At 36.9% G+C, this 23,852-nt stretch overlaps 4 protein-coding genes across 7 annotated transcripts in view; 2 read left to right on the top strand and 2 right to left on the bottom strand.

Annotated features, from left to right (window-relative positions):
• The window catches only part of ptk2aa (protein tyrosine kinase 2aa), a 112,702-nt gene extending 107,547 nt beyond the window's left edge, over window positions 1-5,155 (top strand). For 2 of the 3 annotated variants that reach the window (XM_081376777.1, XM_081376778.1), the window contains one exon: window positions 1,051-2,016. Coding sequence is in view for 1 of the 3 variants with exons in the window: in XM_081376776.1 (XP_081232902.1) it covers window positions 1,051-1,263 (213 nt within the window). In the remaining 2 variants the exon portion in view is untranslated. Of the gene's footprint in view, window positions 1-1,050; window positions 2,171-4,339 lie in introns of those variants that run through there. The other variant, XM_081376776.1, reaches the window with a different exon arrangement.
• Window positions 5,156-5,893: 738 nt separating this feature from the next.
• Window positions 5,894-7,955, bottom strand: rplp1 (ribosomal protein lateral stalk subunit P1). Its single transcript, XM_081376856.1, has 4 exons — window positions 7,750-7,955; window positions 7,057-7,131; window positions 6,098-6,206; window positions 5,894-6,011 (listed from the first exon to the last, which is right to left on the bottom strand). Exons 1-4 carry the CDS (start codon window positions 7,819-7,821, stop codon window positions 5,929-5,931), a joined length of 339 nt encoding a protein of 112 aa, XP_081232982.1. The 5' UTR covers window positions 7,822-7,955; the 3' UTR covers window positions 5,894-5,928.
• Window positions 7,956-8,182: 227 nt separating this feature from the next.
• On the bottom strand, window positions 8,183-19,347 carry clptm1l (CLPTM1 like). Of its 2 annotated transcripts, none has more exons than XM_081376817.1 (18): window positions 19,286-19,347; window positions 17,701-17,933; window positions 16,684-16,778; window positions 16,371-16,560; window positions 15,405-15,553; window positions 14,103-14,181; window positions 13,900-14,017; window positions 12,974-13,068; window positions 12,795-12,879; window positions 11,896-11,999; window positions 11,736-11,801; window positions 11,588-11,638; window positions 11,417-11,499; window positions 11,296-11,330; window positions 11,152-11,207; window positions 11,025-11,069; window positions 9,048-9,163; window positions 8,183-8,964 (listed from the first exon to the last, which is right to left on the bottom strand). In XM_081376817.1, the coding sequence occupies exons 2-18, from the start codon at window positions 17,863-17,865 to the stop codon at window positions 8,880-8,882; spliced, it is 1,617 nt and encodes a 538-aa protein (XP_081232943.1). In that variant the 5' UTR covers window positions 17,866-17,933; window positions 19,286-19,347; the 3' UTR covers window positions 8,183-8,879. The 2 variants fall into 2 exon arrangements, with proteins under 2 accessions (XP_081232943.1, XP_081232942.1); XM_081376816.1 differs by lacking the exon at window positions 19,286-19,347 and adding an exon at window positions 18,031-18,229.
• Window positions 18,548-23,652, top strand: snrpd1 (small nuclear ribonucleoprotein D1 polypeptide). Its single transcript, XM_081376855.1, has 4 exons — window positions 18,548-18,722; window positions 21,584-21,660; window positions 23,152-23,343; window positions 23,458-23,652. Exons 1-4 carry the CDS (start codon window positions 18,709-18,711, stop codon window positions 23,532-23,534), a joined length of 360 nt encoding a protein of 119 aa, XP_081232981.1. The 5' UTR covers window positions 18,548-18,708; the 3' UTR covers window positions 23,535-23,652.
• The last annotated feature ends 200 nt before the right edge of the window (window positions 23,653-23,852 follow it).

Consider the following 23,852-nt stretch of genomic DNA (forward strand, 5'->3'; position numbering starts at 1 on the left):
AAGTTTTAAATATGAATATTTTTATGACAAAACCGCACGGATTACCCTCAGAAGGCCTTCGTTTATCCCCCTGGAGCCGGATGGATTACTTTTGTGAAGGATGCATGCACATTTTGGGACTTGAAGGAGTGGACCCCATAACTTCACATTATAACCACTGAAAGATCTAAGACATTTTCTAAAATAACTGAAAATGTGTTCGTCTGAAAAATGATTGACATATGGATCTCGAACGGCTTGAGGGTGAGTAAAGGCCCGTTCACACCAAGGACGATAACTATAAAGATAACGATAAAGATATAATTCTAAAAATCGTTCTCCATATTAAAGAATAACAGAGTTCACACCACAACTATAACGATAAAGATATGAGGAACGATATCGTTGGGATCACTTTCAGAACGATTTTTTTTTCAGCTGTCAAACGATAAAACACTGACAGTCAATCAGAATCCATTCTAATTTAAAGGTCTCGCGCAGGGGGCGCGCGCGCGTGCTTAGAATAAAAAGACCGTTATCGTTCGTTGGTGTGGACGCATATATAGTTATCTTTGTCGTTATCTTTATAGTTATCGTGCTTGGTGTGAACGGCCCTTTAATCATGGGTTTAATATCATTTTTGGCCAAACTATCCCTTTAACTAATGTTAACAAGATTTAATAAATGTAGTAAATGTCAAAATTAACATCAACAAAGATGAATAAATGCTGTATAAGTGCAGTTCATTATTAGTTCATGCTAACTAATGTAGTTAACTAATGTTAACTAATGAACCTTATTGTAAAGTGTTACCAAATTTACAGTACAACTGTAAAATGACTAATATTTGGTGTTAATTTGTGAACAGCTTTTGTCTCGGCAGAAACCACAGAGAGCCACTAAAGCGTCTCTTTTGCTAATGATGTATTCCTGCACTGAACACTCACTCACTCCAGCCAAAACATTGTCACTTTCCTATTATGACTGTAAAGCTGCTTTGAAGCAGTCTATATTGGTAAAAGCGCTGTATAAATGAAGCTGACTTGACTCTGTGTGTGTGTGTTGGCTCAGATCGAGATGGCCCAGAAGCTGCTGAACTCTGACCTGGCTGAGCTCATCAGTAAGATGCGTCTGGCGCAACAGTACGTGTTGACCAGTCTACAGCAGGACTACAAGAAGCAGATGCTAACCGCGGCTCACGCACTAGCCGTGGACGCCAAGAACCTGCTGGACGTCATCGACCAGGCGAGGCTGAAGATGCTGGCGCTCAACCAGCCGCTCTAGTTCCTCCACATGACTGGATCATCAGAGGAACGCGCCGCAAAAACTGCTTTTAACGTTACAGAACAGATTCTACGTAAACACTTTTAATAGAGATTTTCAGCAGGAGAGGATATCGCAGAACATATTTTTGTTTTATAACCGTTAGAAGCGTCATGTTCGTTTTATTTTGTATCCAGAAATGAAGTTGGTCTTTCTCAAACCTGCAACTGGAACCGCTGGACTCTGAGCCGAGGTCGCGCTCGAGGGCTCTCCAATTATCCAAAGGCTTATCCACACATCATCCAGTATTGCTGATGTCAGACGTCAGCGACGGACAACGTCCTCTGAGGAACTCAGGGGTTCGCCGGGTGACACTCACCGCGACTCTAAAGCCAAACCACAGTCATATTTTTGTAAAGGAATCACAGATGTTGTATGAAACTGCTCGACAAAGAGGGAAACCCGTCGCCCTGGCGTGAGCGTAATATATCACGTCAGGGACAGAAGCCAATATATTAGCCACATATCAGTCACATGGGTAAATCGTTATAATCAAAGCTGCCTTCTGATTTCATTTCAAGAACTTTTATTCTGTAAAATCATGCTATTTTTTACCACACACTCGGGTTGAGACACGACCCCTTTGAGTTTGGACTTTTGTGTACAGAACAATCGTGAAATCCATGTTGTCATTGATATAAATTATTCTCAGGAAGAAGCAACTGTACAGATCTTTTAACTAATAAAATGTTATCATTATCTTTAGCTGGATGTATCTTGGTCTCATCTTGGCTTGACTCTTATTCCTTTTGATTTCACTTTTCTTGGGTTTGTGATTTGTTGAACTGGTGATGACTGGGTTTTAAAGTGATTCCATTGTAGTTCATAATTGTTGAACTGTTGAAATTTAAGTCATGTTTGGAACAGGGTATCCGCGGGGTCTTGAAAAGTATTAAAAGGTGATAAATCAATTTTGGGAAAATTAAGACCCTTAAAAAGTATTAAAAAGTCTTATCACGGCTTTATAAAGTCTTAAATTTTGAAAGTATTTTTTCTGAATTAGCTGTCCAACAGTTTGAATCCCAAAAACATCGTAAAAGTGTGAATTTAGGCATTTTTTTTTTTTAAAACGAACAGGTAGGCCTACATAAAAAACTAGGCTATTGTGGGTGCGTTCGTAAATTGCCTCTGAGAGCACCAGAGCGGGCAGGCGGGCGGAAGTTCAAAAGCACAATGCAGGGCTCGCAAAATCGCCTGCCCGACGTCCCGGGGCTATTGTGTTTTCCAGTCGGGCTACCAAAATGCATAACCAGCCAGCGCGTTCTTCATCTTCAATCCGAAGCGGCGCCGAGCACGTCAGAAACAGAGAGGACAGGGTGTGTGTGTGTGTGTGTGTGTGTGTGTGTGTGTGTTCATCTGAGTCTCATTGGTCTGCGGTGCTCGTCAATGTCAGAATGACCAATCAAATCAAAGTAGGCGGGCTTTATGTTCACAAGAAGCTGCTGAGCCTGAGCGCGAATTTGAGCAGAGCTACTCGACGCTTCAGTTTACGGTCAAGTGCGAGATAAGATGTAAGTAACGTTAGCTAAACTAAACATTTAATATTTGACAGCTTTTTTAGGTCATAAATGTGAAACAAATGACAAAAATAATCAGGCAAATGAATATACTTTTGTAGAATTTCGCCATTTTGAACTGAAAATAGGCCTATGTAATGACTAATAATTAGTTTACTGTCATTGTGAGGGGACATTAGCATTAACAAAGCCGTTTTCATCATAGGCACAATATTAATAATGAATGTGTACATGTTGAGAATTAATATACAATTTGTAGCCTTCAGTAAATTAAAAAAGTTCAGCTTTAGGTAGGGAGAAGTGATGGCAAGATGAGGAGACTGAGAGAAAAAGAAAGAGTGATGGATAAGAAGTGAGAGCAGGTATCATCTACTGCCTGCTGACATGGTTTTAAAGCTATTTCTTATCCTTTTTTGGCCTTCAAACGTCTTGAAATGGACATATCAGAGAAATACAAAATTTAAACCCCCTAATAACCTTAAATGTAGGACCTCTTTGATTATAAAGCCCTGTCTACGGCCCTGTATTAGGAATAAGATCAATAATGAATGTGTACATATTGTGAATGAATTCAATAAACTTAGTTAGGCTACCTAGCTTTCCTAGTAGCTTTCAGTAAATTAATGCATCTGAGAAAATCAGTTGACCCTTTGTTTACTCTTTTCACTGACAGCCAAAAATGAAAAGCCTATATCAGTCAAAGCTCAGCTTTAGGAGGGGAAGAGACAGAGCAAGAGAAAAACAAAGAGAATAGGAGTGTGATGCTGATGAGGAGAGAAAAATAATCAGCTGCCCACTTACATGGTTTTAAAGCTATTGTTATCCAATTTTTTTGGCCTTCAAAACATCTTAAAATGCACATATGTAGATCAGAGAAATCAAAATTTTCTCAGGGGTGCCCCCGAACCCCCCTAACTAGCATATCTCACATTCGGGACCTCAGTGATGAAAAAACCCCGCCATCTGCATGTTAATGAAACAAGTTAATAGTGAGCATTAAACCCTAAACTAAATAGTTACTTATTATTTATTTTTTTATCATACCCTCATTGGGGGCTGAGCCACCGACACAGACTGATTCTTGTTCCATACTGGTCACACAAATTTCAGTTCAGTTAGAATCAGATGCATATTTGTTGATGTTTGTGTTTTGAAAAAGTTTTTGATTCATTGTGTTGACTCCTAACCAATATTCTACATTAAAAATGTAGTCTTTTTATATGGGCTAGTAAAATTCATTTCGGGCTACCAAAATCTGGAGAGTGCCTGCCCGAAGGGCTACCAGCGATTTTGAAATTTTGCGAGCCCTGCAATGTACGCTCTGGCGGTCCCAGTGTGTATTACGTAGTGCGTATAGTCTTTATAACAAACTAAAACTGTTAAGTTAAAAGTATCACTGATGTAAATGGTTACAGCTTGAAGTGGCGGTGAGGTATTAAAAAATATTGAGAAGGTCTTGAAAAAGTCTTGAAAAGGTATTAAAATTAACTTCAAGATTCCTGCATATACCCTGTGGAAAGAAAAATGATTGTCCGAAACCAAAACTCCTGAATTGGAGGATAAATTAATTTGATAAATTGGATCAGATGCTTTTATCCATTTATTTGGATAAAAGCATCTGATACATTAGATCACGTGTCAAACTCAAGGCCTGAGGGCCAAATCCGGCCCGTATATCAATTTGGGTTCACAATAAATTTTGGCCCGCCTACTTGTGCGCCAAACCAAAAACACAGGAAAGTGTTTTTTAAACTGTAATTATCTGACACTCAAAGCAGAATTTGGCAGATTTGCCAACTCTGAGAATCAGAAATCCCCCCAGAAGCAGAGAGAGAGTTTTCATATTCAGGCTGTGAAACAGGTTGTCGTTTAAAAAAAAAAAAAAAATGTATCTTTGTTTTGCTTTATAAATTCTACGATGGCTAAGGAATCGCTCTTTTGCTCTAGCCAAAAGATGGCTCTTTTGATGGCTTTTGTAGGGCTTCATGTCAACAAAAATTTGACAAAGTGCATACAACAATGTTGTGAAAAGCAACAAATTTACAAAAAGGTAAGAAAGCCACAAAAAATCGGAACAAAAATGAGGAAAAAAGCTACCAAAATGTTAAAAAGTGACATGCAGTAACAAAAGCACATCAATAAACTCATACATGTCTTGCCCTTGGTGTGATTCTCTTTTTCCAGTGTGGCCCTTTTAGGAAATATTGGTTTGTAAAAGAATTTTAAGATATATTTAACAAGAAAAATACCAATTTGCATTGTGTAGGAAAAAACGAAGCATTATATCATAGACATATTTAACACTATAATAATGTCTTGATTTCTGACCAGTCTTTTAAATAAAAAAAAAGGAAAAGTGGGACAGTAATGTATGGAGTAACTTTTTTGCGCTGGGCTGAAGCCTTTAAACTATAACTTTACATTTGGTTGGAATAACAAATTCTGAATGTTCTTAAGCTGTATTAGTTATTTTAGGAGGCATTACTCGCACATCTAAGCCCCCAAACTTACAAAAAAATGCTGAAAGCACTGCACAATGATATGGGTGTAAAAACGTTAGATTTCTGGTTAATGTAAGTGTTTGTTCCCTATAAAGTACTTTCCTTTCAAAAGAAAAGTTGAAGAGTTTCCTCCATGTAAAGACACAGAACAGCAAAACTTCACAATAAAACTCCATTAGTTGATGCATGAACATTAACTATGAACAGTATATTTTATACAGTATTTACTAATCTTCGTTAGCATTTATAAAAACACAACTGTTCATTGCTTATGTCAGGACAATTAAATATCAAGATACCATGTTAATAATGCACTTTTAAATGTTGAAATTAACACCAAGATTAATAAATTCTTCAGAAGAACATTTAACTTATGTAAAGTGTTAAATAAGCCTTATTGTAGCATTACCTAATAAATGCCTTGTTTATTTTAAAAGCACCACTTATATTAGCGTTTCTCATTTTACGGTTTTAAGAATTAGCGGAAACCAAGTGAATCTAAATGACAAATTCTTTTGGACTAGTGAACGCTTTAACTAGAACTGAACCCCAAACCAACAGTGACACACAGCATTTACAGTTTCAAGTTTTTTTTATTAAAAACTGCTTTAGTCGAAGAGACCGAAGCCCATGTCGTCATCAGACTCCTCAGACTCGTCTTTCTTCTCCTCTTTCTTCTCCTCCACCTTGGCTGTAATGCAAACAGAAGACGGGTTGAGAGTGAGAAACAGTGAGATCAGATGCAGGTGTGCGTGTGTGAGAGAGTGTGTGTGTTACCTGGAGCGTCTCCTCCTGCAGGAGCGGCAGCAACAGCGGCGGCAGGAGCGGCTCCTCCACCGGCTCCGACATTACAGATCAGACTCCCGATGTCAACGCTGGCCAGAGCCTGAACACAGGACATCACGTCACACACACACAGGTGCACTACTTACAGCCATAGCTCACACAAACATTTACATTAGCCCATGATTTACTCACCCTGAAGCCATCCTAGGTGTATTAGACTATTTCAGACGAATACAATCAGTTATACGGCCGTACGCAAGTCGACTTGCGCCACAACAGTAACCCTTGATGTATGACGTAGATGTAGGAGTGGTGTAAGCTTTGACGCCTCGCGTGGATCAAACACACAGGGCTGGGCAACCGCGTTCCTCATTACGCTGTGCGTCAAGTTCAAGGGTTACTCTTTTGGCTTAAGTCGACTTGCGTACGGCTGACTGTCGGAAGCTAATTATTTTAGTCGGTAAAGTTGTAAATATGGATATTTTTCTTGAACACATCTTCACTTCTGAAGGCCTTTATTAACCCGCCAGAGCCGTGTGGAGCACTTGATCACCGATGGATAGGGTTGCGACTTCAAAAAAATATATCCATTGACTCCCATTATAAGGCTTGGAAGAGCCAGGACATTTTTAATATAACTGTCTAAAAGAAGAATGTCACATACACCTAGGATGGCTTCAGGGTGAGTAAATCATGGGCTAATTTTCATTTTTGGGTGAACTATCCCTTTAAAAATCAACACTTAGGAAATGACATCACACTTACACTCCAAGTGCACTACTAAACCATCAACACGGAGAATCAAGATGCACTACTTCTATACCAATGCTAAGGTCCTCTGTAGAGCCGACTTGATTTGACTTCATAGGAACAATGTTTCCCAAACATCCACATTTAACCATTTCCATTATCCTCAAGGATCTTATGCAGTGGCTGGGAAATGAACTCACCTTAGCGAAGAGACCAGGCCAGAAGGGCTCGATGTTCACACCGGCGGCCTTGATCAGGGCATTGAGCTTGTCCTCCTGAAACACACACACCAAGAACACATCAGTTCATGTTTCATTTGTACAATAGTACAGTGATGGTATCACATGCTAATAACATGGCACTGTCAAATAGAAAAACACATGGTAGAACCAGGGTACATTATGATAGGACACCATGGTATTCTACCTAAAGTAAGAAGTAAATACCATGATATAGATTTTGTAATCAAAGTATTTGGTCAACAGATGGTCATCATACCACTTACTATAGTAGTGTTGTGATTAGCATGGTACATGAATATCAAGTGGTAATACTCTGTACTGAATTACCAGTCACAATCGCACATTTTAAGAATAAAGCACTTAAATTGTCCTGAATAATAGTAGCAGCTAAGTGTAAAAAAGTGGTATATTTTTAAACCAAAAACGCGCGCGCGTCTCTTTACTAGTTTCCCACAAGTCGTTCAAACTGTTTTCACACACTATTTAGGTTTTAATAACACACTGAACATACGCAGTAACAAACTAACCTATAAACAAATGTAAATCTCTTAAAATCACTCATTTATGAGCGTCATATGTACACAGATAGTGTCAGAGTCCCGGATGTTCATGTCGGCGCCGTCAGCGCGCGCTCAAACCCCTCACACTCACCGTGACGGTCACTTCATCATCATGGAGGATGAGTGCGGAGTAAATACAGGCCAGCTCGGACACAGATGCCATTGTTCTTTCAGAGGGTTAAGGTTTCAGACGTGGATGCCTAAATTTGACGGTGCTAGTCGCCGGATTCAAAGGCCTTAGCTTCGAGCGAAGAACCGAGCACCTCAAACACACCGATGTCAGTGAACGGAAAGGGCCGAAAGGGGGCGGGGCGATCCTTTATATAGCATTATGCGTCACTTCAGTGGGCGGGTCTAATGCAATAAAGAGAGGACGTGATTGGTCCGTTTGTTCTGTCAGTTATTTTTGACATCCTTCTCCATCCGCGTGGTCATGAGAGCGTTATATTTATTAAATATAACATTTGGATATAACTGGGAAAATATAAAAAGTTAAACATCAAATTAAAATGTTAGTTTTTTTTTCCATTTATTTAGATAGTAAATAAAATGTACATGGTATTTACATTGTACTTCAAAGTATACCATCTAGAAACATGGTAATACCATGGTACTTTTTTTGTTCTATTTTTTTAATGTATTTGTTTATATTTATTAACACACAGTTGGTTCAGTAATGGTAATAATAGGTCAGTTACTGCTGTAACATAAACTACATGCAAGAATAAAGGCAGTGTAAGGCATGGTGTGTTTAATAAAGTCTCTGTAATTAAGCAGTTGAATCACAGAAACACTTTTATTGGAATGGAACGCAAAGACAAACACACATCATTCTCTCCCAACACGCAAACAACAGTCAAGTTACTAAAATTAATTCATATTCGGAAACAAAACAGATAATTAATCTGAAACTCTGGTCTTTTGGCACCCTTGTGATATGGTCTTAATTACAAAACACTTTTTGAGACTGAATTAAAGGTCCCATCAAAATACATTCTGTAAATTTACACCAAGCTTTTCATAGTTTTACTTCTGAACCTATAACTCAATATATAGCAACCGTCTGAACTGTGAAAGACGCTCCGACAGAGAGTAGCTGCTCAAAATCCTCTGTTTACTGGAGCAAAACTGAGCTTGAATAGACAAATGCAGTGTTGTCCTTCGTTCTTGAATCCGACGTCTGATCTCATGATAACGCTGAGCTGTCCTGGTGTGCCGATGTCAGTCTTTATGGGGTTTTCCTTTGGGCTCTTCATCGTAAGACACGCCGTACTCGTTCACTCTGGTCTTGTCCACTGGATAGAGCCTGAAAAACATCAACACCTCCTGCATCATCCGTACGAGAGGACACACAGCTCAACATCAGCGTCAGACTAGCAGGAGCCTCACCATCTCTGGTACAGGTACACCAGGAACACCACGTCATCTCTGAAACACGCCAGCCGGTGTGACGTGGGCATGGTGATGACGAACGCAAACACGTCATCGATGAACGTGTTAAAAGCCTGGAGAGGAACACAAGTGGCGGATTAGAAGAAAACTCAGACTCAAACCTCCAGACAGACAATGATCTTTACTTTTTAGTCAATAATTAATTTATTAATCTTAAAAACTAATATAATATAATATAATTTTTTTAATTAAATTGATAGACTTTATCTTAAACTGTATATAATTTGAGGATAATTTAATACATTATATTAAGATTTTGTTATTATATATATATATATATATATATATATATATATATATATATATATATATATATATATATATATATATATATATATATATATATATATATATATATATATATACACACATACATACATACATACATACATACATACATACATACATACATACATACATACATATTTTATATACTATAATATATAATTAATATATTATTATTATTATTATTAATAATACTACATAATACATTTATATAATTTATATTTATTTATATAAGAGACACTATTTTTTATATATATATATATACACACATAGTACAGGTCAAAAGTTTGGACACATTACTATTTTTAATGTTTTTGAAAGAAGTTTCTTCTGCTCATAAAGCCTGCATTTATTTGATCAAAAATACAGAAAAAAAATGTAATAATTTGATATATTATTACAATTTAAAATAATTGGTTTTCAATTTATTATACTTTAAATTATCATTTATTTCTGTGATGTAAAGCTGAATTTTCAGCATCATTACTCCAGTCTTCAGTGTCACATGTGACATCCAGTGATCCTTTAGAAATCATTCTAATGTTCTGATTTATTGTTGGAAACAGTTCTGCTGCCGAATATATTTGATGAATAAAAGGTTAAAAAGAACTGCATTTATTCAAAATAAAAAAATATTTTCTAATAATATAAATCTTCTTTACTATCACTTTTTATCAATTTAACACATCCTTGCTGAATAAAAGTATTGATTTATTTCAAAAAAAGAAAGAAAAAAAAATTACTGACCAGTAGTGTATATTGTTGTTACAAAAGATTTCTATTTTTAGAAAATGTGCTTTTTTTTTTCTTCTTTTTTTTTACATTTTAGTCATCAAAGTATCCTAAAAAAGTATCACAGGTTATGAAAAATATTAAGCAGCAGAACTGTTTCCAACTTTGATAATGAATCATATTAGAATGATTTCTAAAGGATCATGTGATTGACTGGATGTCACATGTGACACTGAAGACTGGAGTAATGATGCTGAAAATTCAGCTTTGATCACAGAAATAAATGATAATTTAAAGTATAATAAATTGAAAACCAATTATTTTAAATTGTAATAATATATCACAATATTACTTTTTTTCCCCCTGTATTTTTGATCAAATAAATGCAGGCTTGATGAGCATAAGAGACTTCTTTCAAAAACATTAAAAATAGTAATGTGTCCAAACTTTTGGCCTGTACTGTATATATGTATATCTCACTTATATACAATGATTTATACAATTTATTTATAATTATTATATACAAAATGAGGACGATTTAAACACTAAAATTAAAATTTCACAAAATAACAGAAAAACAATGCAAGTAATGTGTACTCAGTATCATGCTTTTTCACAAATTATGATAAATAAAATGTAATGCATTTTTTTTATAATGTAAAATCATATAAAATATGGAAAATTGTTACATAGAAAACAACAGGTATTTAGTTTTCATACTGGCAGTATATATAGTATATATAGTAATATATATATATATATATATATATATATATATATATATATATAGTTTTGGGGGTTTAAAACCTTGATAAAAAAATATATTGTCTCTTATATATCATGCATTATTAATCCAAACAGCATGCCAGAGTTTCACTGTGAACGATCGTCTCTCACCTTGTACATGAAGGCTTTCCAGGGCAGATGAGCGACGGATTTCATCTGTGAGAACAAACGCATTGATTACAAACCCAAACATCATGTCATGACTCTGAATGGAGGAGGTCATTTCGACTCGACAAACCTTGTAATTTACGAAGAGTTGAGGCAGCATGAAGAGGAACCCGAAGGCGTACACTCCTGAACGACAGCAACACACATTACATTTCCATCTTTAATGTTTCTAAATCATTCACTCAGTCAGATAAAGCAGCAAAATCACACTTACCGTTCACTAAACTGTTAATAATCCAGGAGTACCAGCTGCGCAAACACATCACATATTAATCATTTGTGCACCTCAAATTACTTTTACAGCACAACAAGTTTTAGCAAATGTGACCCTTCACCTTTTGTACTTGACGAAGACGAGAGCGTATCCCGCCCCGCCGAGGCACAGAGGGTACAGCAGATAGGACAGGTACTTCATCGCCTGCTCACACACACAATATTCAGAAGTGCGATATTAAGATATAGCAAAACATAATCATAAGACTGTTCTGGATGAAGCTTGTGCTCACCAGTGTGTCATATTCCCCTGTTCGTCTCTCAGATTCGTCCTGTTTCCCGAACTGAGGGACAGACCGGGAACAGTTCACAGTTAGAGAATCATCAGTGTAGTGACAAGACGATTCAGAGCAGTAAAGAAGAGAAACAGTAAAGGTTTACCAGGAACGTGGGAGTCAAGCCCCTCCATATGACGTGGATTTTAAACGCCTTTTTCACTTTCCATATCTGAAATACATATACAAACACAAGAGCTGTAGGCGTAATTTCATTATGTCCAGTTGACAGAAAGCACAGAGACACGAGTGAGACGTGACTGTACCTCTATCAGAGAGCCGATCCCGGCGGGAATCAGGACCAGGAGACTCGTCTGCTCATCCAGCAGATACAGGAAGATCACGATAGTGCTGAAACACCTCCACAGCACTGACACACACACACACACACACACCTCACGTCAGCACAGACGCACACTAAAACACATATAACAGTCTCTGATACATGCAAACACATTCACTGAGAGATCGCGGCCATGCTGTGATAACCGATGTAAAGCATGTCTGATTATTGTACACATTTATGAATAACTATAAAATGGAACAGTTATCAAAAACAAATAATTTAATAAATATTAATATTACATAGATTTATATTAATATAATATTTATATTTATCTTAATTATTATATTATTATTCATATTTTAAATACGTATTCTTTTTATTTTATATATATATATATATATTTTTTTTTTTTTTTTTTTTTTTTACATTATACTGTATATATATGATTTTTTTGACATTTGAGTAAAAATAAAATGTAACAATTATTTAAAAAACTATAAAACATTAATACATTATAAAAAAAACTTAATAAAGAAAGAAATATTTAAAAATGTAAATTATTAAAAAATTAAAAGCCATTTCTAAAAACTGTATATACTTTGAGGGCAATCTGATACACATTATTATATTAATAAAAAATATACATAATATGTATAATATATATATATTTTTGTTAAAATTATATATATATAAATATATACAAATATAATAATTTATACAATTTATTTATAGTTATCATGTATAATATACATACATACTTCAGGAAATTTTACCACTTAAATGTAAATGTTACAAGATAACAGAAAAATAAACAGCCGTTCACTTCCTCATCAACGCTTTGCATGCACTCGTGTGAAAGGAGGGTTATTGTTCACAAACCGGCTCTGCTCGACATTCCCACCATGCTCTTCTTGTGCTTCCAGAAACTGATGTCATTTTTGAACGCCAGGAAGTCAAACAACAGCTGGACAGAAACAGTAATGTTTGAATGCGGTGAAACATAACCCGGCTCAGACTCAGCAGTGTGAACCCGATTCAGTCCAAACACATGAACTTACATGGAAAGCGGCCACAAAGAAGGTGAGGGCGAGGAAATACAGGTTTGTGTCCACAAATATTCCCTTGATTTCATCCGCATCCTTTTCAGTGAAGCCTAAAATACAAAGCAAAAATATCCCTGTGACTTTTATTTTCAATATTAATGTGATTTTAAATAATTAAAGTGTTTATCAGTCAGATAAATAAATTATATGACGTGATGGACAAATAATGTATCTAAATTAATAATATTATTATTAATACATTTGATTCATTACATTTGATATTACTGTTTCAGATCTTTTATAAAGTAATAAACCACTTAAGGGCACGCAATTAATCAGGGGTTTTTTTATGTTTGAATTTTTGCATATTACATTTTTGAATAAATACAGTATAAAATAATTGTTCTCTGAAATTTAGCAAGTTTCTGTACATCTTGTTTAATAATAATTATATGCATATTTAAGTACATATATAAGCATTTTAATAACAACCCTATTAAAAACATTTTTTTTGCATGTATAAGTATGTGTGTATATACATATAAATATACGCATTTTAATAACAACCCTATTAATTTTTATTATTTTTTTGCATGTATAAGTATGTGTGTATATACATATAAATATACGCATTTTAATAACAACCCTATTAATTTTTATTATTTTTTTGCATGTATAAGTATGTGTGTATATACATATAAATATAAGCATTTTAATAACAACCCTATTAATTTTTATTATTTTTTTGCATGTATAAGTATGTGTGTATATACATATAAATATAAGCATTTTAACAACCCTATTAAAAATGGTAAAAAAAAAAAAAAAATCATTGTGGCCCTTAATTTCACATCAAACCATTTAGCCTTGATAAACACACTTTTGCACACCGCCTTGCGTGGCTTATAGCTTTGATTACCCATAAGTCTGCAGACTCTTACCAAACTGCTGCAGGGAATAGACGGCGTCCTGCATGTGTATCCAGAAGCGCAGTTTCCCCAGAGCGATGGAGTCGTACGAGATGGTCAGAGGCAGTTCAGTGGAGCTGCTGTTGATCTCCTGCATTACACACACACACACACACAGGTTCACCACAGGAGCTCAGAGAATACAGCAGGGATGGAGAGAATTAAAGGAGCCGTACCATCAGATCCTTCACTCTGTTGCTGAGCTCGTCCACGAACAGCAGCGGCAGGTAGATCATCTTCTTCCCGTTCTGATACCTGAGGAGTTAGACATGAAAATCAGGACCACAAGCTTCCACAACATCACAGGATAGGATGAGATACAAGATATATCAGCACAAAAACTGGATCATCACACATCCCTATATATAAAGTTACATCATAACCAGCTTTATCCACATACATACAGTACTCATGTAAAGTGATATATATACTTTAGCACATTTAAGTTCCCTGATTTTTTTATATCGTTGCAAAATGTAAATATATTATCGTCCAGATCTTTATATAAAGTTGGATATACTATAAGTATGTCAAAGTTTATCCACACACATACAATATACTTGCATAGAGTGATGTATACAATATAGCAAATCTCAAATGCTTGATTGATTGTATCGCGTCGCAAAATTTAACTATATTATCATCCAGCTCTTATATGCTAAATTTGACTATACAAGGCATAAAGATATTAATATATTTGACCCTGGACCACAAAACTAGTCATATGGGTCAATTTTTTGACATTGAGATTTATACATAATCTGAAAGCTGAATAAATAAGCTTTCCATTGATGTATGGTTTGTTTGGATAGGACAATATTTGGTCGAGATACAACTATTGAGAATCTGGAATCTGAGGGAGCAGAAAAATCAAAACATTGAGAAAATCTCCTTTAAAGTTGTGCATTTATGTTTGCGATTGTGCTGCATTCACTCACACAAATACATGTTTTATATATTTACGGTAGGAAATTTACTAAATATCTTCATGGAACATGATCTTTACTTAATATCCTAATGATTTTTGGCATAGAAGAAAAATGGATAATTTTGACCCTTACAATGTATTATTGGCTATTGCCACAAATATACCCGTGCTACTCGAGACTGGTGACGTGATCCAGGGTCACATATTATAAACATTAACATCATGACTTTCTGTAAAGCTGCTTTGGAACTACGTGTTTTGTGAAAAGCTCTATAATAATACCTTTTATTTATAGGCGCCTTTCAAGGCACTCAAGGACACCGTACAACATAAAAGTACATCAACAAATCAAACAATCAAAACACTTAAAGCTAATCTAAACAGATTCGTTTTAATCTGAGCTTCAAAAAGGGAAACTGCCTTGACTTGACAATAATCATGTATATGCTTTTTAGCTGTGGTAAAATCAGCGTAACGCATGGCGACTCTCTCACGGCTGCTTATTTATCCTGAAAGAGCGTCTGGATGTGTGTGATATGGAGAGACTCACACTCTCATGTAGCGGTGCACGTCTCCAGGCAGAGCCTCTCGGTCGAACTGGAAGTTTTCCGACACCACGTTCAGCGTCAGACGGGAACGCCAGTGAGAAACGGGCCGGTCCAGATCCGAGTCGCCGCTCTGCTTATTCTGATCCGGTTTCTGGATAACAATCGGATTTATTTAGATATATAATGCAAACACAGCTCTTTATTCAGGAGCAGGAAGTGGCCCAGCAAGCAACTGTGTGTTTAAAAGACATCTAATAGCCTCCAAACACAGCCCAGACGTCTACAGCAAGGCAACATCTGGGCTGTCAGTAAGAGTTTAATAGACGTCTGAACCATAGCCCACGAATAGACTAGTTATCAACTAGATAACAAAGAAATAAAGAGAAACGACTAGTCTATTCTTGGGCTATGGTTCAGACGTCTATTAAACTTTCACTGACAGCCCAAATGTTGCCTTGTTTTATAAAACGGATAGTTCCTGTCCTTGATTCTGATTGGTTGAGCCGCGTTCGGAGCCGTTGTAAATTACTCAACAAACACACACCTGTGACCGCATTACATTAGTATTTACTAAGATACTATATTAGATTAACTATATTAGATAATCCATTAATCTTTGTTGCTGCATGTGTTGCTTAGCGGAGGAATAATGTGTTATAACGTTATATTTTTTGTTGCTGGTGTTTATTTTATGAATAAAATGAATATTAAAATTATTATTTTTATGGAGTAACTGTTTTATAAAAGCAATAAGCCCCTCGAAGCCGTGATTTACAGTGGATTTAGGACAGCTAAATAGCTGTAGCCGTCGTAGCTAACAACGCCCCTTAGCTGTTCTATATTAACTGTAAATCACGGCTTCGAGGGGCTTATTGCTTTATCAGACGTCTGGGCTGTGTTTGGACGGCTATTAGAAGTCTTTTAAACATAAATCGCATGCTGGGATGTTTGCTGGGGTGTCGTCTCACCTGCGGGTCGTCCTGTCCCGTGATCAGGCTGATCTCCGGAGGCTTCGGCATCATGTATGTGGTCAGCTGCGTGACTAGATGAACCTGATGCGGATCCTGCCACGGCGTGACTCCGGCCTGGTGCACAAACACCATAGCGTACAGCGTGCCGTTCTTGCGCGTCTTCTTCGGCAGAGACACGTTAACTAGCCTTAAAGAGACAGAAGTATAACTGTGAGAAAGCACATCTGGTCAGCAATAGTTTTCTAGAAAGCACACGAATGAAGCCGTTCAGGACAGGAGAGCAGAGTTACAGTGATATGAGTTCCTGTACCTCTCAAACGGGGTGTTCACATCAAACTCCTCCTCTCTGTGGATCAGACTGTGTCCTCCATCAGCATTCGGTCTCAGTGCAGTGTAGACGCTGAGCTGATGACACACACATACAATACATCACTGTTACTGCAGATCTTCTTATTGCATTTATTCATATTGTTTACTGAAATATATTTTGTACTGTATAATGTTGATTATATATGTCTGCTAATTTTCAAACTGGAGTCCAGGGGAAAAAATTTAAACCAAATAAAATAAATTATTATTTAAAAAAAAAAAAAAAAGGGTTAAAATTAAATAAATAAATAAAATCAAATTACAATAAATAAATAAATAGAAATTTAATTAGAATAAAATACATAAATATTTAAATAAATTAAAAATTAAATAGATTAATACAAATTATATTGAAATATTTAAATAAAAAAATAAAAAATATAAATCAGAAAAATCTATATTAAATTAATAAAATAAATAAATGCAATTTAGATTAAAAAAGAAATAAAAATAAAAATTGGAATAAAATAAAATAAAAAATATATTAAAATACCTAAATATTTTAAATAACTTCTATTCAAATAAAAAGATAAATAAATTATGGATAATTAAAATTGAAAAATTATATAAAACATTGAACAGTACAGTGCTATAATGAGTAGAATTTTTTTAGAATTAACTTAATAGAAACTAAATATTTCCCAATTAATATTTTAGAGTATAACATTTTATCACAGTATAACCTGGGTCTTTATACAAGAAACTATATACATTAAATTGTTGCATAGGGGCCCTCATATGAAGATGACCGGGGGTCTGTGGCATCTAAAAGATTGAAAACACCTTTCTCACATTTAATATTATTTAAACTATTTTTTTTTTATTTATGTTATATATTTATTAACAGTGCACATCGATTGATATATAAATATGTCCACCCTAAAGACCTGCATAGGCCTGGTTTCACATGAATAGTTTAGAAGATAAGCTGATATAGCAGCAGCACAGAGAGCCTCACCTGCAGTCGAGGTTTGCCGGCCAGGTAAGGGGAGATACAGTTGTCCGCTTTGGGTTTCTCGCAGGGTTTCGTGTAAACGATCCCAAACATGACCCAGCATGTGTGCAGAACATACAGGAGGAACACCCCCACGATCAGGCTCGTGAACGAGGCTTTAGGAAACATCTTCAGTGCATCAATGACAGCACACGGCTTCAGTGGACAGACCTGAGCAGATGCTGCTGATCCACATGCTGTTTGGACGGGAAATAATGATGAAGAACAGGATTAGATCAGCTGTCAATCAGCCCTGGTGCACTGCCACTAACACACGTCACTCTAAACACACACATTATAACATCTGCAGTCTGTTATTCTGATGTTTGATTCGGTTTTCACTCCAGCATCCTCAGAAATATCATGTAAAGTCATCGGTGATTCCTCATGATGAAACGCACGCGTTTAATTCCTTTAATTTATCCCTCGATTCAATTTTGACGTGATGTTTCAATGAGCGCTCATTTCCGGGATTCACTTCCTGTTGCGGGTTGCCAGATTCGTCCAACTCAACTGTTTAAATCGGAAATAATTTTGCTGTTTTGATCAAACAAAAACAATGGAAGTTCGTTAAAACCTTTCGAAACTATTTATTACGACACTTTTTTTCTGAGGTCCATAATCCAGCCGCTGATATAGAGACTTTTAAATGTATTGTCATAATTTAGACCAAATTTAAATTAAAACAAATGTAAATATAAAATAATATTTAACCTCATTTTTATACACATACTATATTATTTACAATTAAAGCTACATATAATTTTTTTTATACGTGTCTTCTATTATGTGAAAAGGTTGTGATGATTTTGGGAGTGTAGTGGCAACACTTGCGTCGAGGATTCTGCTTCCGCTTCGCACAGGAAGTGATTCCTCTCATTGCTCTGGTAGCGTCCGACGCTTTTCTGTCGTTTTGCGCTATAATTTTTTCTCACTTCGGTGGAGGATTTTCACTCAAAGTCCACCGCCAGCATGAAACTCGTCAGGTAATAAACTTCTATAGGTCCCATATAATCAATATGCACAAAGTATCTGCAGCGACATGCAATATAGTTTAATGGATGGCGTCAGATTTGATGTAGCTGCTGGTTAGCCGTTAGCTTCAACAGGCGGGAATGAATGAAAGTGTTTGTTTGAATGTCTCATTACTGCCGTGTTTTAAACGCAGCTCTGTGTTTAACTTACAGGTCGTGGGTTTATCCCTGGATTTAGGAAATGATGCATTTGGGACATTAGTTTGTAGATATTGGGCCTTAAACCTAACAAACGCAGCAACAAAACAACCACTTTTAAATGCCAGTTACTTCTTACTATAGATGCAATCTGCAAAATACATAAATTTTTCTATTAGACAAATAGTATTGTGTATATGTCTAAACTAAGTACAATTTCGCAATCAAATTTTCTACAAAAATATCATTAAAAAACGAAGACTCTTTGTATGTAACGTTAGTGGATTAGACGAAATGTCTCAAATGTGATGTTTAATGCTGTAAGATCTTAGCCTGGCAAGCCAGACTACATCAAGATGTTTAGTCTGGCAACTCACCATAGACACGCTCAATTCGAGGGGCGGGATAAACGGCTGTCTTTCAAATTCCCTCTGCACGCAATAGGATAGCGCTACAACCAACCAGAGCGTTTTCCCAACAGCTGAGCTAACGTTAGATGATAGATTCAACTTTTGCCATATCTGACAGGCAAAAAAAAGCATTTCTAAACAAACGTGTCGTAAATAGGCCTACTTCACCTTTGGCTTATAGTCAGAAGTTATGCTGTTTGCTTAGATCACGGAGCACGCAGTGACAACCGCGCCCACTACGGTCACATATTATGACGGTCACAGAATCTGGTGTAACACCGGCAAAACTACGAACACATCTTCCTTTTTAAAGAGCAACTTGCAGGTTAGAATACCCAACAAGTCAATGAATAGAAAAATAATGTAGGAACTAGATTTTCTTTAAAAAAAAATTATAAATATGCTACAGTGGCTTCTGGAGTCGTTTTTGTGAGAAAATTTTACTTCCGCATCTGAAAATGGGCGTGACGGGCGAGAGTCGTGATGTAGCACGAGGGAGAGCGGTCGATTCAAACAACAGAGAAAAATGGATTGCAATGACATTTCGGACGCTGAGGAAATTGTTTACGGACCACAGCCATACAATTATGAGCCTGCTAGGCTGCCAAGAGAGCAGGGACAGGCCAGGATTAATGTTAGACAGAACATATTGGAACTTACAATAACAGAAACTAAGCTTTGATCAGGCGTTTGTCATGCTCATTAATATCCGCCCAGACTAACGTTACGTGATATAACTTAGCAGTTTCTCATGGAGAGACAGAGAGATATTTATTCATGATACATTTTTTGTTCCATAGGTGCTTGTGTGGGAAATGCGAGGCAATGTTTACAGCTGAGGAAAGTCAGTGTTACAGGGAGGTGGATGCATACTGGGCCTTAGTGGAAAATGCCAAACTTCCATGGTTGCAGTTAGTGTTACTACAGTAAAGCCATGGTGAATGTTGCTGATCTGTGGACACTGGATAGTTCGTTCATTCATTGCACAATGTTTATTCCTGGTTTTCACGTCAGCGCTGTTTGATTCGTTAATAACGGAGAAATGTGAATATTTCTCACTAGATCTCGCAGCGATGTTATTACTTCAGTGGCGAACTCTTTATTTACCTCGCAGTTAGGCTACAGTGTTGCTTGATCAGGCTCGCGCTGCACTGGTCCAAACTGATAAACGGTCCACACAAACACAATAACGAGTAACTGTTAGCTCAGTTTCGTTCCGCTTACATTGCGTTTGCCAGTTGATGTTGTGCTCGCGCCTACATCCAGCGGGAGAACCCGAAGATGCGTACACTGAAGGAACCGCACCAGCTCTGAGTCTCACCCGGTTCTTACTTCGGTATCCCATGTTGAACTCCTTCATATCGCCGGGACGATAATCATCCGATCTGAAGTGAACGCTACACACGACCGCGTTTTCCGAAGCCGACGCGGAAGAGAAATCCCGTCTCTTCACCTGCACAACCCGCACCCAGGCACGAAAGATAGCACCGTCCTTTTTCCTGTTAGGAAACCGGTGGACTCGATGTCCTGACAGGCTGGAGTTTTTGCAAGCTCCACAAACACATACATTTACCATGACGATGATAAATTGAAATACAAAAACTACTGAAAACACACTGTCTCACGACCGCTCTTACTGAATACCAACCCACTCTGCACTGAGCTGCGGCAGAGCACAGCACACGTCTCCCTCGTGTGACGTAAAATGACGCGATGTTGAAAAAAAAGCGGCTTGTACGAGCAGTCAAAGAAACGCTCACTTTATCTACTAAATTGGTGTCATTATGTCGTTTTAAAACATTTTAAATCCTGCATTATCTTTTCATATGGTATTTTCATACACGGTTATATATTCATTTAGATTTTTTTTTTACCTGCAAGTTGCTCTTTAAAGAATGACTTAAGTGTCGTTCTTTGCTCTTTTCTTAAAGAAAAAAACTTAACTCCAAGTCCTCCAGAGTCGCGGCCAAAGCCGATTCGAAAGACTGTTCGCCAGCAGCCATTCTTTGTTTTCAAGCCAGGGAACGTCACATCTCTGTCTGTCGTCATTATGTTAAGCCCGCCCCGCCTACTCTATACGCGTTGTGATTGGCCTGACCCAATTTGGGTTTTTGCAGCTAGAAGGTCTATTGAGAGTGTCTAGACCTACCTGGCTGCAAAATAATTTTTGCTGCCGCTAGGGTGCGTCTAGTTTCTAGGCTAGTAAGATCTGTTTGTTGTGATGAATATGTGCTTCAGTCTTTGTTTTTGATTGTAATCCCGCAGGTTTTTGATGAAACTGAGCCATGAAACAGTCACCATCGAGCTGAAGAATGGCACACAGGTCCATGGCACCATTACAGGTAATTATGATTCAAAATAATACTAAGTGGGACAAAATATCTTTTTTTTTTTTTACACTGGTCTCAAGGTATCTGCTTCAATTTTGTGTTTAAGAATAACTCTCAAAGGAATAGTTCACTCAAAAATAAAAATCATCCCTTAATTTACTCATCATCAAGTCATCCTAGGTGTATTATGACTTTCTTCTTTTAGCCGAACACAATCAGAGTTATATTAAATAGTATCCTGGCTCTTCCCAGCTTTGTAATGGGAGTGAATAGAGCCTGAGTTTTTGAATCTCCAAAAAGCACATCCATCCATCATAAAACTAATCCATATGACTCCAGTGGGTTAAAGCAACACTAAAGATTATTTTTTACCTTTGCATAATGTTTCCAAAATCGTTTCAGTGGTTCATCAAGTCGTAACGGGGTGAAAGACAGTCCTGCATTCACTTTGCGGCCCTCTATCTGCTATAACCGCACTATGCAAGTTTGCCAGATCGTTTCTGTAGTTCGAATGAGACATAATGAACTACAAATTTGACTTGCTTTATAGCAAGCGTTTCAATTGTCATTATTTTGTTTTTCTTTGTTTCTGATGTTGCAATACATTATAATTTCATAAAATCATGCAACATACGCTACCTTGTTCATCGTTCATTCCAAAGCCGGTGCTGGATAAACAGCGAGTGTGCGTATGGTGGTAGGCTAAATTATTTACAACAGCGGTGATGGACAATTCCACTTCCAACCTGTAGGGCGACCGAAGAGGAAACGTTTTTTGGTGTTGCTTTAATAAAGGCCTTCTGTAGCAAAGCAATTGTAAGACAAATATCCATATTTAAAACTTTATAAGCTTATAATTACTGGCTTATGCAACATCTGTACACACGTTCATTAGAGTCAAGTTCTGGTGGAAGGGTGACCTCTGACCCCACGTAGGTGTAGCGTAAGCTCAGTTGAGAATTGACACACAGAAGCGCAGAGGATGGAGCAAGACAAAACACCGGTCACAAATTCTTAAGTCTAAAACAAGAAGCATTAAAGAAATGTCAAAGGATTTTGATACAAGAGGAGCTACGTCATACGTCGGGTCAAAGGTCACTCTTCTGCAGAGACTCGACTCTCAAACTCTGAATGCGTGTACAGCCATTACGTAAGCCAGTGATTATAGCTTATAAAGTTTTAAATATGGATATTTTTCTCACAAAACGCATCGCTTCGCTTCAAAAGGCCTTTATTAACCCACTGGAGTCGTACGGATTACTTTGATGGATGGATGCGCTTTTTTTGATTGAAAATTATTGAAATTATAAAATTGAGTATTCAATGCCATTATAAAGCTGGGAAGAGCCGGGATATTATTTCATATAACTTCGATTGTGTTCGGCTGAAAGAAGTCATATACTCCTAGGATGGCGTGAGGGTAAATTATGGGAGATTTTTGAGTGAACTATTCCTTTAAGTTGAACGATGGCTTTACACTTTCTCTTTGAATCCTCTGAACAGGTGTGGATGTCAGTATGAACACTCACCTCAAAGCTGTGAAGATGACCCTGAAAAACAGAGAGCCCACTCAGCTGGAGTCCCTCAGTATCCGTGGCAACAACATCCGCTACTTCATCCTTCCCGACAGTCTTCCTCTGGACACGCTGCTGGTCGACATCGAGCCGAAAGTCAAGTCAAAGAAGAGAGAGGCTGGTGAGCTACGGAAATATCATCTAAACTGACTTGACTTTGATACTCAGGCATTGATTTATTTATTGATTGATTGTCTATGAAAATATATAATTGTTTTCCTTCCCGTTCCTGCAGTTGCTGGCCGGGGTCGAGGAAGAGGACGGGGTCGTGGCCGAGGAAGAGGACGTGGCCGCGGCGGGCCGAGGAGATGAACATCTCAAGCCACTGTACATTAGTGCGCTTTGTACAGCATTTTTTTGTTCTTTATTTGGAGAATATTTTGATTCTGACTTGTCTGCATTTTGTACATTAAATTCATTTCTTTTGAAAGCTGTTTTTGAGTCTTTTGTTTAAGTGCTGAGCTGTTTATGCTAATATAAGGCAGTGATGATTCTGGTTATTTTTCTACATTTGTAATAAACTGCTTGATATAACTTGTTTTGTTGTGTACTGAAGAATGTTAATTTTTCATTAAAATATAATGGCCAGTGTTGGGGTCTGATAATATTTTTGTCAAAAAGTGAGCTTAA

Source organism: Scardinius erythrophthalmus (genome assembly GCF_964197995.2).
Source record: "Scardinius erythrophthalmus genome assembly, chromosome: 10".
NCBI classification, from domain to species: Eukaryota; Metazoa; Chordata; class Actinopteri; order Cypriniformes; family Leuciscidae; genus Scardinius; species Scardinius erythrophthalmus.

Coding starts and splice junctions, on each gene's coding strand:
- rplp1 (XM_081376856.1), bottom strand. CDS start 7,821: ATGGCATCTGTGTCCGAGCTGGCCTGTATTTACTCCGCACTCATCCTC. Junction 6,207..7,056: donor GGCCTGGTCTCTTCGCTAAG/GTGAGTTCATTT, acceptor TCCTGTGTTCAG/GCTCTGGCCAGCGTTGACAT. Junction 6,012..6,097: donor TGCAGGAGGAGACGCTCCAG/GTAACACACACA, acceptor TTTGCATTACAG/CCAAGGTGGAGGAGAAGAAA.
- clptm1l (XM_081376817.1), bottom strand. CDS start 17,865: ATGTTTCCTAAAGCCTCGTTCACGAGCCTGATCGTGGGGGTGTTCCTC. Junction 13,069..13,899: donor CTATTCCCTGCAGCAGTTTG/GTAAGAGTCTGC, acceptor TTTGTATTTTAG/GCTTCACTGAAAAGGATGCG. Junction 11,802..11,895: donor GGATCGGCTCTCTGATAGAG/GTACAGTCACGT, acceptor TATGTATTTCAG/ATATGGAAAGTGAAAAAGGC.
- snrpd1 (XM_081376855.1), top strand. Junction 21,661..23,151: donor GGTCCATGGCACCATTACAG/GTAATTATGATT, acceptor TCCTCTGAACAG/GTGTGGATGTCAGTATGAAC. Junction 23,344..23,457: donor GTCAAAGAAGAGAGAGGCTG/GTGAGCTACGGA, acceptor CCGTTCCTGCAG/TTGCTGGCCGGGGTCGAGGA.